At 43.1% G+C, this 12,411-nt stretch overlaps 1 protein-coding gene across 1 annotated transcript in view; it reads right to left on the minus strand.

The window, feature by feature from the left end:
* DNAJC1 (DnaJ heat shock protein family (Hsp40) member C1) overlaps window positions 1-12,411 on the minus strand; it is a 116,289-nt gene that overhangs the window by 16,235 nt on the left and 87,643 nt on the right. The window contains exon 9 of the mRNA XM_015410011.1: window positions 1,829-1,948. Coding sequence (XP_015265497.1) covers window positions 1,829-1,948 — 120 coding nt within the window. The remainder of the gene's footprint in view (window positions 1-1,828; window positions 1,949-12,411) is intronic.

Here is a 12,411-nt window from a genome sequence, read left to right on the forward strand (position 1 = left end):
GCATACTGGGTGTGTGTGTGTGTGTGTGTGTGCTGGGGTGGATGGGAGATTTCATATGAACCTGGGGAAATCCTCAGACTGCAGCAAAACACAGGGAGAAAAAAGAAGATTGGGAGGAGATCAATGTTCCCTCTTAGCTGTGGATTCCTGTGAGCAAAAATTCTACTTAGTGAGCTACTGGCATTAAAGATGTGAGTGAGCGATTTGGCTACTGCATCAGTTAGCTTGCTCTGGAGCCATCATTCCTGAGCTAAGACAAAAATGTGTGAGCCGGAGGCTAAAAAATTGTGAGCTAGCTCACACTAACTCAGCTTAGAGGGAACACTGGAGGAGATAGAAGGTAGGAGTTATGCGGAGGGATAGGATTTCCCTCCCCTGTGAGTCTCATGGGTCCCCATCTTGAATATTCACCCATGCCTTTGTATGTTAAAAACAATGAGTTAAACACAACTTTCTTATTTTGTAATAGCCCATATATTAAATGTTCCAAAGAGCATACAATGTAGTGCATTCAGGAGAAATTTTTTTTTTTATTGTTGAACAGTGTGTGAAAATTAACAAATGCAGGACCAAAATGTTGAATGCAAATACCAAAACCTTACCACAAAACCGTTCTACCACCCCAAGCCCTGTTCTAATCCACATGAATTTAAGCTGCCAATGCACTGGGAGAGGGAGGCTGCAACCGCAAGCCATCAAAAGCCAGCAACAGTACTTTTAAATAATTTTGTTCTAAGAACAGCCACTGAAAAGGAAAAACAACCCAAAAGTTGTACAAGAAAGCAACTTGTAAAGGTTTTTTTTAAAAAATGCTATGCCTCCTAGAAATGAAGCTCAATTTATATGCCCATAATAGTGCAGAATAAGCATATTTGCCATTTTATTAATTCTGAGCTGTACTGAGGTAATGAAGAAAGGGTGTCAGCTCAGAGTAACCCCCAACCACATCCTATTTAAAGATCAAGAGTTCCCTTCCCCCTCCTCACATGACCATTCTATCTGTTCTCAGCTTCTGCACAGCCCCTCCCCTTCCAAAATTGCTTGCCTGAGGGATAGTGATCAATGCCAAGACAAAGTGGGTGTGTGATCAGCCTCTCTCACAGGAGGGAGAGATTTTTACACAATGCAATTTTCTTAATGCCCAGCTATAGCAACTACCAAACACCAAATAGCCATTGGTTAACCACTCAACACTACAGTCAAGCTCTCTCTCAGTACTCTGGAATCAGAGCCACCTGGAGGAATTTTATTTCCACTCCCAAGAACTGCAACTCCTTAAGTCCCAAGTTTTTGTTTTTAAAAAACAGCCATGCATGTTTCCTCTTCCACAGGAAGAGCAAATTAGTCATTTTCTACACCACTATATTCCAACCTTTGGTGCAGAAATCCAGTTTAATTCATAGATGCCACCTGTCTAAACAACATTAGCTGATCAGCGTTGCTGTTTTCTTTTTTAAACCAAACCTTTCCAGACTTAACCAGAAATATTATCTTTACTTACATCTCACAAATGTTCTCTTTGAGATAAAAGGGTTTACTACAAAACCTAAAACTGGTATTGTTCTTCTGCTATCATGTTACGGTAGCTCAAGTCTCTAAGCACCAGAGTCCCACATATATAGCTGATCAGTTACAGCTGTTAATTGTGGAGGGAGGGGGACACCAGCTGACATCTGCTTCTTGCTTGCTTAGTTAATGGTTCACTTCCAGGTCCTAAAAGGATTGCAGCCTCTCTCAAAAGACAATGTCGGACCCCATCTATGTCTGGCTTCTACACTGCCTGTCTTGTTCTGGTTTGTCCATACAATGCAAATTCGAGTGAACTCACATCTGCCACTGATCGACCCAATTCGTGCGCAATCTTTTCCCATCGACCAGGAGTCCCCCCTGGGAACTTAACCATACTTCTTGTCAGTTGGCTAAGGTCCTCTTCCGTCCATTGAGGTGTCTGTAAAACATTTGTAGAACATTCATTACGCTGAGGAACTAGGAGGATTTTCATCGGCTGAAAACATGGGAGCGGAGCACATGTGTAATCAAATAACACAATGTTGTTTTTAACAGGTAGGTTTTACTAATTTACTTTTGTTTTTCTCTGCAGAATAATGCAAGATGTTGTAAATTGATCAATTTTATCTGGTATGTTATATTGCCCATGTACATGTCTGGTAATGTTTATTCATTCACAATAAAATGGATAGATCCCCCCCCTTTGGAACCCTGAAAGGGGGGGGGAAGCAACACCATAAGATATCAATATTTCAAAACAATATACAGAATTCATTTCTCCAGGAAGTAATTTTTAGGATGGTGTAATAGATTTATTGAGTTGGTAACTCACTGAAGTCAGACAATGTGAAAAGTACCCAGACTGAATAACTTCTGAGCGTGATGCACACGGGGGTGGGGTGGGGACATGCAGAAAGAAACTCACTGCTCTTTACAGAGGCCGATACACACACGACAGCCGCTGCAAAGGATCCCAGCTTCTCCTTTTATGACAAATCGAGTCAAACCAAACCTCCCAACACAAGAGAGCAGCAGTCCTGCACCGAGAAGCCTTAACACTCACACATGCACAGCTGTTTCACCTTCCCTTTTTTCTCAGAGCCATCTGGATCAGGCTTCCTCCACACGAGCAGCAAGCAACAGCTTCCCATTTCTATTTCTTTCTTAAAAAGAGCGCTTTATGACAAATAACCTCCCCTAATCACCATTTCCGATAATGAACAGCCGTGCATCAGGCAGTTTGCATTACAGAGCCATCAGCTCAGAACAACAGTCAGGGGTGAATGACCCCGGAGACCATCTCCACAGCTACGGCAAAGCTTCTCCCTGACGCTAATCCTGCCTGTCATTCTCCCACTGTGCTCTAACCACACCGACGTCCGTCCGCCCGCTGCACTGCAAGCTTAACGGGGCCCTTCCTGACTTTTCACTGTCTCCCCCAATCAATGGCTCAAGCGTGCTCTTTTCACCATGTCCAAATGGCAGCTTCACTCATAATCAGAGTGCCTTAGCCCTGTTTAAAGGGCTCCCCAAAGGCACAGCCATTTGCATTCATTTGCAAAGCAAACCACTTTTATTCACTTTGTCCTGCTATCAAGAATGCTCCCTGAAGCAGATAAATTGGCATAAATGTACAGCTTGCCGCCTGCAAGACAGTAAATAATAGCCAATAGTGGGGAGGATTTGATCAATCATCCTGTTTTGTGTTGATCTTCTGTGTTCATCTTCATGTATGTCTTTGTTCATCAAAATGCTGAAAATCATATCTCTGTGGCTTTTTTGTACAAGCATTCATTCATTATTGGATGCAATGGTGTGCGTATGGGGAGGTGGAATACACCCACACATGCAAAGCGTGTGCGCGCATACACACACACTTTCGTGGAGGAAGTGGTTTTCAGAGGGGGGGAGGCAGAAAGGAAAAGGAAACAAGCTCGCAAGAGCTTCCACTTGAACGAGGGGGAGGCAGCTGATTTCCACGGGGAGCAAAGAAGGCTGCCATGAGAAAATTGTATTCCAGAAGATCAGCATTTATCAAAGGTAGGTAGTGAGGTGTAAAGTCAATACCCAAGTGTCACACGGTCAGACACAGACACTGAGCCCTTTCTGGTGTGTGCAAGAGCTAGATGAAGCCTAGAGAGATACTTAAACACAGCAGCGTCCAACATAAAAACAGAAGGAAAAGAAAGGGGGGGGGGAATGACAGCACACAAAAAGAAACCCATGCAAGAGTCAGCAATGCAGTTTGCAGGACAGCATTAGCATTGTTGGAAATTCTGTTGAGTTGGGAATGCAGAGCTAAGGATCCATTCACTAGAGAGACTATACAGAAATGAAGCCCCTTCATATTTGTCAGAAATTTTGTCAGAGGTTTGCATTTTTAAAGTTAGTGAAAAGTTAACAGAAGGAGAAGCACCATTTTTCTATTAAAAGCTTCTGAAATTATCTTCACCAGCTGATCACATATACAAAATTAAAGACTGAAAAGTGAGTGCCTCAGAACTACTCTCCCAATCTTCTGAAGCACTTTAAATTGCTCGAAGGGGGAGAAAAGGGAATGTGAGGAGAAACCATTTAAAACTAACTAATATTCAAAAATAGAGCAATGAATGAAGAGCCACACTTCAGATCTTGAAAGACTTATCACTTAGATAAGAAAAAGTTACAGTTCCTTGCTTTTTCAGGACAGGACTACAGCAGTACTACTCATCATACTGGTTTACAAAGTTGGAAATTATGGCCCAGTGAAAATTGTCAAGGTCCAAAGAGTTCTGGGAGGCCAAGATCCAGAAATGTCTGGAAGAGCATCTACAACACTTGTGCAGATGCACAGACTTTGGGTTGATTCTCCTTTCCAAATGTAGATTTTCATATGGTGTTGGATGATGTTCTGAAGCCCCCCCCCCCAATGTGTATGAGTTGCTTTGAGACCCAGTAAGGGACCGCATCACAGAATGCCAACAAATCACTCTGAATTGAAGAGATAAAAAATAGATTACCCCTGAACTGTTTGAATAGTGTGGGATGACATGAAGAGACACACATACACAACCCAAGACGTATTAAGTACACGGATGTGTCCCTACAACTAGGAACTTCCTTACGATATGCAAGATAAGGCAAAGTCAAGTTTAATCAATATACCTAATTCTCAACATGGCTCCATCTATGGCTACCTAAATCCAGAGACTGAAGACATAGACAGAAAGACATGCCTTTCCTAAAAGCCCTGTTTTGCAGAAAAATCGGGGGGGGGACCACACTGGGGGGTTAAAACCCCCTAAAAGGTAAAAGCAGTGCCTGCAGCTTTAAGAAACAAATGCTCTCTATGGAAACCACAACAGTACTGCAAGCCTTCAAACCTTGGTTTCTGTCAATGAGAGGCAGAGGGAAAGGGAAGGGCCTTTCCAGGGCTATTTTGAAAGACAATTCACTGGGGCCATGCCCAGCAGCAACTAATGAGTGACTTGATACCACACAACTTGCATGAGGAGTCACCTAGGCCTGGCTGCTTACCACTGCTCAATAGTAAAAGGTAAAGGTTCCCTTGCTCGAAAGCCACTCAAATCCGACTCTAGGGTTGCGGTGCTCATCTCCGTTTCAAAGCCGAAGAGCCAGTGCTGTCCGAAGACGTTTCCGTGGTCATGTGGCCGGCATGACTAAACAACAAGGCGCACGGAACGCTGTTACCTTCCCACCGAAGTGGTACCTATTTATCTACTTGCAATTTCTTGCTTTCGAACTGCTAGGTTGGCAGGAGTGCTCAACAGTAGCCCCCCCTCAAAAGCCAGTGTTAAGAGTTTCAGGTTAGGATCTGGGAGACCTAGGTTTGAACCCCCCCTCTCCTGTGGACACTCCATGGGTGGTCCTGGGCCAGTCACACACGCTCAGCTCGGCATAACCAGGGCTATTGGGGGGACAAAATGGAGGAGAGGAGAATGAAGCAAGCTGCTCCGGGTCCCCACTGAGGAAAAAGGTGGGGTATAAATGAAGCAAACAATGACTATAGAATGATGAAGACAGGGTCAGAGAAAAGGTAGGTTTGTTGTTAGGCAGGAAGGAGAGAAGGAAACAGGGAAGGTGGAAGATATGGAGACTGCCAGCAGAAGAGAAATAGCGTGGGGGAAAGTAAGGTTCCTTGCTGTGCAACTGGCCACCCACCTGAACCAGGCAGCCAGGCTGGCACCACTGAGTGGGCCAGACTTTTCCTGGAGAGAGGCTGCCGGGGTGTGTGTGTGTGGAAGAACAGAAAGCTTAAGACAGGGGTGCAGATTATGGCGACAGCGAAGAGAGGAGAAATCAGGAAAAAGGAGAGGCTTATGGAGGTTTTCAGGAAGGGAAAAGAAGAAATAGCAGGAGTGGGGAAAAAGAGAAATTCCTAGCACTTTGAACTGGGCCTGGAAGCAAATTGAAAGCTAGTGCAGATGGAATAAGGCTTGAGAAATGATACGGTAATTCTGACCCACTCCAGTCAGTGTTCTTCTGCCCACACCATTCTGTAAAGACTGCAGCTTTTACTCTGTCTACATATAGCACATTTGTTGTTGTTCAGTCGCACAGTCGAGTCTGACTCTCTGCGACACCATGGACCAGATCACACCAGGCCTTCCTGTCTTCCGCCGTCCTCTGAAGTTGGCTCAACTTCATGTTCGTTGCATCTATGACACTGTCTAACCATCTCATCCTTTGCAGTCCCCGTCTTCTTTGACCTTCAATCTTTCCCAGCATCAGGGTCTTCTCCAGTGAGTGCTCCCTTCTCATTTGGTGGCCAAAATATTTGAGCTTCAGTTTCATTATCTGGCCTTCCAGGGAACAGATGTTAGCAGGTCACACTCTGTTTTAGGTGTTTTATCGTCTGTTCCTTGCTTGAGTGTTACTCCGCTAATATTATTTTAGATGTGAAGTTATGCCCTGGATGGACTGCTTTTATTGGCATGGTTTTTATTTCCTCAGTTTGTTTATGCTTTTATCTGAATGACTGTTCTTATTGTTTTTACTGTGGCTTTGTTTCATTGTTGTAAGGTGTCTCAAGCAGGTATGGAGAGGTGACATACACATTATCTAAATATTCATGTGTGTGTTTCACATTTTCAATCATACATGTCAAGCGCAGGGATACAGCAAAGAAATCTCAGCCGGTGTGTGTGGTGGGGAGTGGAAGGCTGAAGTCAAGTGGAAGATCACAGCAGTACGACCGGGGGGGGGGGGGGGGGGGGGGCAGTACATGGATTGAAAAATAATCCTACGGGTGAGAAAGTAGTGCATAGAAGATGGGGGACTTGATGAACCATTAAGTCACAAATTGTATTTATACTGTTGCCATGGTTTGGGTTTTAGAAACTGCTCTATGTAGGCAGTCCCAAATGGGTTTGGTTTGTATCTTGGGGTTCTAATCAATACACATATCTTACAGACAACTAAATTTTCCCTCTTCCTACCATAAACTCTTTCCTACCCATAAAAAATTATATTATTGAAATTATTCTGGAGTCTTTTGGTAGAGAACATCAGATTTTCAATTGTTTTTTAACAGGCTTGTTAAACATGCATTTATTTTGCAATAGTTAATTATGCCTTCATATGCGACATCCCTGCAGTTCAACTGCTACAAGCAGCCAGGAGGGTGGCCCACAGTGTGAATTTATTCCCTTCTTCTATGCTGGAGTCAATCGTAGTCACTAGAGTCAGACGAATGCATCAGCATACACCATTGTCACTTAAAACCGTGTTTGTTCAATATTCGTGCAACACTAGGCCAAACTCATCTCTACAGTCAAGTAATAGAAGGCACCACATGGTGAGTAGACAGCTATTGTGTCTATATAAGCATCCAGATTTTACATCTGAAAAGCTGTGCATTGGCATTAAACAATACAATTCTCCAACATTAAAAACAATACAATTTTTTAAAATCAAAATGTAGGCATGAAGAGGTTTTTAAAACATGAGAAGTTAAACATTACTTTTAGTTGTATTCCTACTGCTTTGGCCAAATCACAATTTAAAATAATAACAGTGCAGACTTTCCATACATGCGTACCCCCCCCACCCCGGGTTCCTCAGTAAATATTGCAAGGAAACAGAAAAAATATTTCTTACAACGTGCCTATACTAAAAAAATTGCCAATGACCATTTTTCTACAAACAGGTTGCATCTTCTTAAAAGAATCTGATTAAGAAAAATAACTTTTTTTTCATGAGATACTAATCTACATGAAAGATTACAATACTATATGCAACTTAATTCCTAAACAATAATTTGAATATTTTCTTTAAAAAGAGGAGGGCATATATCCTTTTGTAAAACCCTTTTTCCAATCAAAATAATAAAATAACTGGTCCACAGTTAAGCACATTTAGATTCCACTGCACACCTGTTTAACTCTGTCCAATGGAAACCAATGAAATCAAGCAGCACTCAACCTTTGCTGTATTCCACTCTATCATTTCACCTTTTTAGAATGCAAACACTCTCAACAGTTATACAGTCTACTAAACCTACAATATATATACTCAACCTTAAAATCAATACATACCACATTTAAACTGAAAAAAACTTGCAAACACATAGTGAGATGGTAAATTTTAATCATAAGAGTTGTTCCAGGCAGATTATAAATGAAGTAAATTAAAGAAATAAATAAGGAGCTACCTCTCAGAATGGTAGTTTCTTTATTTGGCTCATGCACTGAAAGGAAGAAGCTTTCTAACTGTCTTGCATTGAACATTTGCGCTGTCCAAAGGGGGGGATTTGGTCAAATACTTTTAAATAATTAAACCACCAAAAACAACAGCAGAGGTCCATCAGTGGCTATTAGCCACAAGGTATAGATAGGGACTCTGGGGCAAGTGATGCTCTGTATCTTGGTGCTTGGGGGAGGGTCAACAGTGGGAGGGCTTCTAATGTCCTGGTCCCACTGGTGGACCTCCTGATGGTACTGGTATTTCTGGCCACTGTGTGATACAGAGTGTTGGACTGGATGGGCCTTTGGCCTGATCCAACATTGGCATCTCTTATGTTCTTATGTTAACTCAAATCACCAAAAGGTTTTTATTTACATTAATATGAAGTTAACAGTGCAATCCTATGAAGTCACACCAGCCTAAGCCTATTTATACCCATTATTATTGAGGAAAAAATGAAATTAAAGTTTTAAAACGAAATTAATGACACTGCAAGTTTCAACAATGCTGGATAAGGTTTCTACTGATTTGAACAATTATTAAATGACTACACCTTTCTTTGGCATTTATTAAAAAATAAACTATGGCCAGCCTACAGTTACAACACTAATAAAAATAAAATTAAAACAAAAACGAATCAAGGTAACAGCAACTATGAAACACGTTTTAGGGCATCTAGAGATGCTGAAATGAGAACAGGTGGTCAGTATTCATTTATTTACATCTTTTTTTTTGCTTATGAAAACAGCACTCAAGGGGGCTTACAGATAAAATTAGCACTGAATATAATTATGACATTAAAACTTTAAAAGATCTAAAAAACATAACAGCCACTGTGAACCACAAGGAAAAGTAGGCTATAAATCTTTTTAATAAATTAATAATAAACCACCAGCAGAACAAAAATTTTACAGTTGCTGCCAAGCTTGCTACTACAGCAGCTGGGCCCACCAAGGCAAGTAGCCTCTCTCCTGCTCTGGCTTACAATGAATACCAAAGGTAAGTGCCACACCTATGATGGTGGCAGCCTTGGCTTCAGGGAGCCTTGGGCTGTGGTCAATAACAAGGAGTCAACCAACAATATTTTGTTCGTCAACCGACTACCATGCCAATCCTATACATGTTTCCACCTACCTACAATACTGCCAAGTCCCCCCATCAAGTCCAAAACTTTTGAAGTCAAGTGAGAACAACAAGTGAAGCAGAGCTACACGTCTGAATGAATTGCAAGGGCAGACTGGACGAGGAGCAGCCTCTCTTAAGGTCATCTCATGTCTGTGGTCAATGTGAGGCTTGGGGCGCTCAAGATCTGACACAGAAGTACATGCACTCGTATAACTTTGGCCACAGATGGTATGCAGCTCATCTGAGCAACAAAGTCACCCACCCAACACCCTATAAGCATCTTGGGGATTGCAGGCAAAAGATTTTAAACCATGCACTCTGCACATCAATAGGTACGGAAAACACAGGAAAATGCTTATGTATACACTGGTACAGTGAAATTGACAGCTGCATATTTGATAAATGCAAAGAATACTGTGCAGACATCACTCTTCCCTACTCTTGTTCTTCAAACACATAAGCACTTGCCTAGAAAATGAACAACTACCATCTTTGGTCACACCCTGGCTTCTTTCTTACAAGGCATCAAGAACAGAAGTAAGGCAAAGCAACAAGCAAAAAAGGTTTCCTTCTCCACAATCTTCAGGGCTGTTGCCTCATTTCCCCCCCTCCTCTTCAAAATAATTTTTGAATGACTTGTAAGGCCCTGGAAATAAATACAATAATGGTGCAAACACAGCACTGTAACCATGTGGATACAAGATCTTGAAGCAGCAACAAAGAAACATTTTCTCTGAAGGCCTCCTCATCTATAGCTAGGGATGCCAGACTCCCTGGTGGGGGTGGGGATCCCCCAATGCCAAGCTGCAGAGGGAAGCCAGATCAGCTGGTCAGTGGGGGGGGGGATGCCCAAAAGCGAGGCAGGAACACATGACATTTCAGTGACATACCTACATGACTTCATTGTGACCCAGAAGTGACGTAGGCATGCTGGGGCAATGCTCTGATTTTGGGGCAAAAACTCTATGGTAGAAGCTAATTTTACTATAGACATCTTGCCCTAAACCAGAGCAATCACGCTGATGTGCCTACATCACTTCCAGGTCACACTGGAAGTCATGTGGGCACATTGTTAGAACACCTGAAGAAACTCCCAGCTCCCGGTAAGCTCACCCCCCCATCCCTTGCCGTCTGCCCAGAGGGACCTGGCAACCCTATCTATAGGTCACGTTCATCTTGCTAAAACCAACCCTTTTAACATAACCAAGTCTTTTAACATTTACCACCCTTTCAAATAGGATGCTTCTTTTGGCGGGAGAGGGTAAAGTTAAAGATGTCGAGCCCCAGCAATAGCTGATATTGGGATGAATTCAAATAAGAAATCTGACTGTGGCAGATTATGGGCACTGGGTGAATGACTAGGCTCCCTTTCTACCAGAATTCATTCATTCATTCATTCATTCATTCATTCATCCATTCATCCATTCATTCATTCATTCATTCTCTCTGCCTTGTTACTGAGTCACTGTTTCTGAGACATCTTAGAAAAGCGAGAATGTAAAACTTTAGACAGATTTTGAAATAATAATAATTAGAGATGCAGACAGTAAGCATTGTTTACTGGATGTACTATGTTGTTTTTATTTCACTGTTCTCAATTTCCTGTTTCCTCTCTGCATATTATACTGGCTTTTTAGCATTGTTTCCTAATTCTGTAATCCACCTTGAGTCTCAGTGAGACAGGCAGATTATAAATCTAGGCTGCGGTCACACGGAACATTAGTCACTCAAGAGAGACGGAAGACAGGCGGATTTTCCGGGCGTGATCTCACCGGCACATCTGGGAAGCGTAGCGCTTCCGTGGCACAACCAAGGCTTCCTGCCGAAAACACGCAGCAAAAAACTAGTACCTCGGAGGTACTAGTTTCCGGAAACCGCAGGGCAAGGGCGGGAGTCTGATCGCGTTTCCGGTGGCATCTGGTGCCCGCCCATGTCCCCTTGCGAAAAAGGTTCCCCCCCCCAAAGTCTCTGTGGATGCGCACACGCACCCAAAGGAGCATGTGCATTCGTCGTGTACACAAAAAAAGAAAACCAGTTTGCCGCACCGCGCGCTTCTTCGTTGTGCGCAGGTGTGTCCTGTGATCGGCACCTCTCCCTACCCACGGAACCTCCACGGTACCTCCACAGAACCTCCACAGGAGGTCTGATCGCTTAACCGCGTGTTAGTTTGCCCCAGGGCAAACAGCCACGCTCCCCCCCCCCGCAGTTTCCTACCCGTGTGACCGGAGCCGAAGTAAATTAAAGAAATAAATAAAATAAGGAGCTACCTCTCAGAATGGTAGTTTCTTTATTGGGCTCATGCACTGAAAGGAAGAACCTTTCTAACTCTCTTCATAGGAAAACGCTGCAAAGATCTGGAAGCGTACTCCAGTCACATCACACAAACTGGACTACCGTACTTAAAACCCATCATGTTTTGAGGTTAGGAAAGAGCAGAGTCCCCACGATCCATTTCACAGTGGTTTTCATTGAGGCGGCCACTCCTTCCCACCATTTGCAGGATTACCTTCTGGAGTTGCTCACTATCACATATTTCATTGTTGTAAGATACAGAGAGTGCTATTTAAAAGCTTCTGATCAAGAAATTTTGTTTTACAAAGAAATAGAAGTACTTCCCCATCAAGATTCCCAAATTGAAAAGCCTTCTCTGAAACATGGAAGCCAGTACATAAGAGAACATAAGAGAAGCCAATGTTGGATCAGGCCAATGGCCCATCTAGTCCAACACTCTGTCACACAGTGGCCAAAAATACCAGGTGCCATCAGGAGGTCCAGCAGTGGGGCCAGGACACCAGAAGCCCTCCCCCTGTTGCCCCCCCAAGCACCAAGAATACAGAGCATCACTTGCCCCAGAGTCCCTAGCTATACCTTGTGGCTAATAGCCACTGATGGACTTCTGCTCCATATGCTTATCTAATTCCCTCTTGAAGCCGTCCATGCTTGTAGCCGCCACCACCTCCTATGGCAATGAATTCCATGTGTTCATCACTCTTTGGGTGAAGAAGTACTTCCTTTTATCTGTTCTAACCTGACCGCTCAGCAATTTCATGGAGTGCCCATGAGTTCTTGTATTGTGAGAAAGGGAGAAAAGTA

The sequence above is a fragment of the Gekko japonicus genome, unplaced genomic scaffold, assembly GCF_001447785.1.
Source record: "Gekko japonicus isolate JY-2015 unplaced genomic scaffold, Gekko_japonicus_V1.1 scaffold101, whole genome shotgun sequence".
NCBI lineage: Eukaryota > Metazoa > Chordata > Lepidosauria > Squamata > Gekkonidae > Gekko > Gekko japonicus.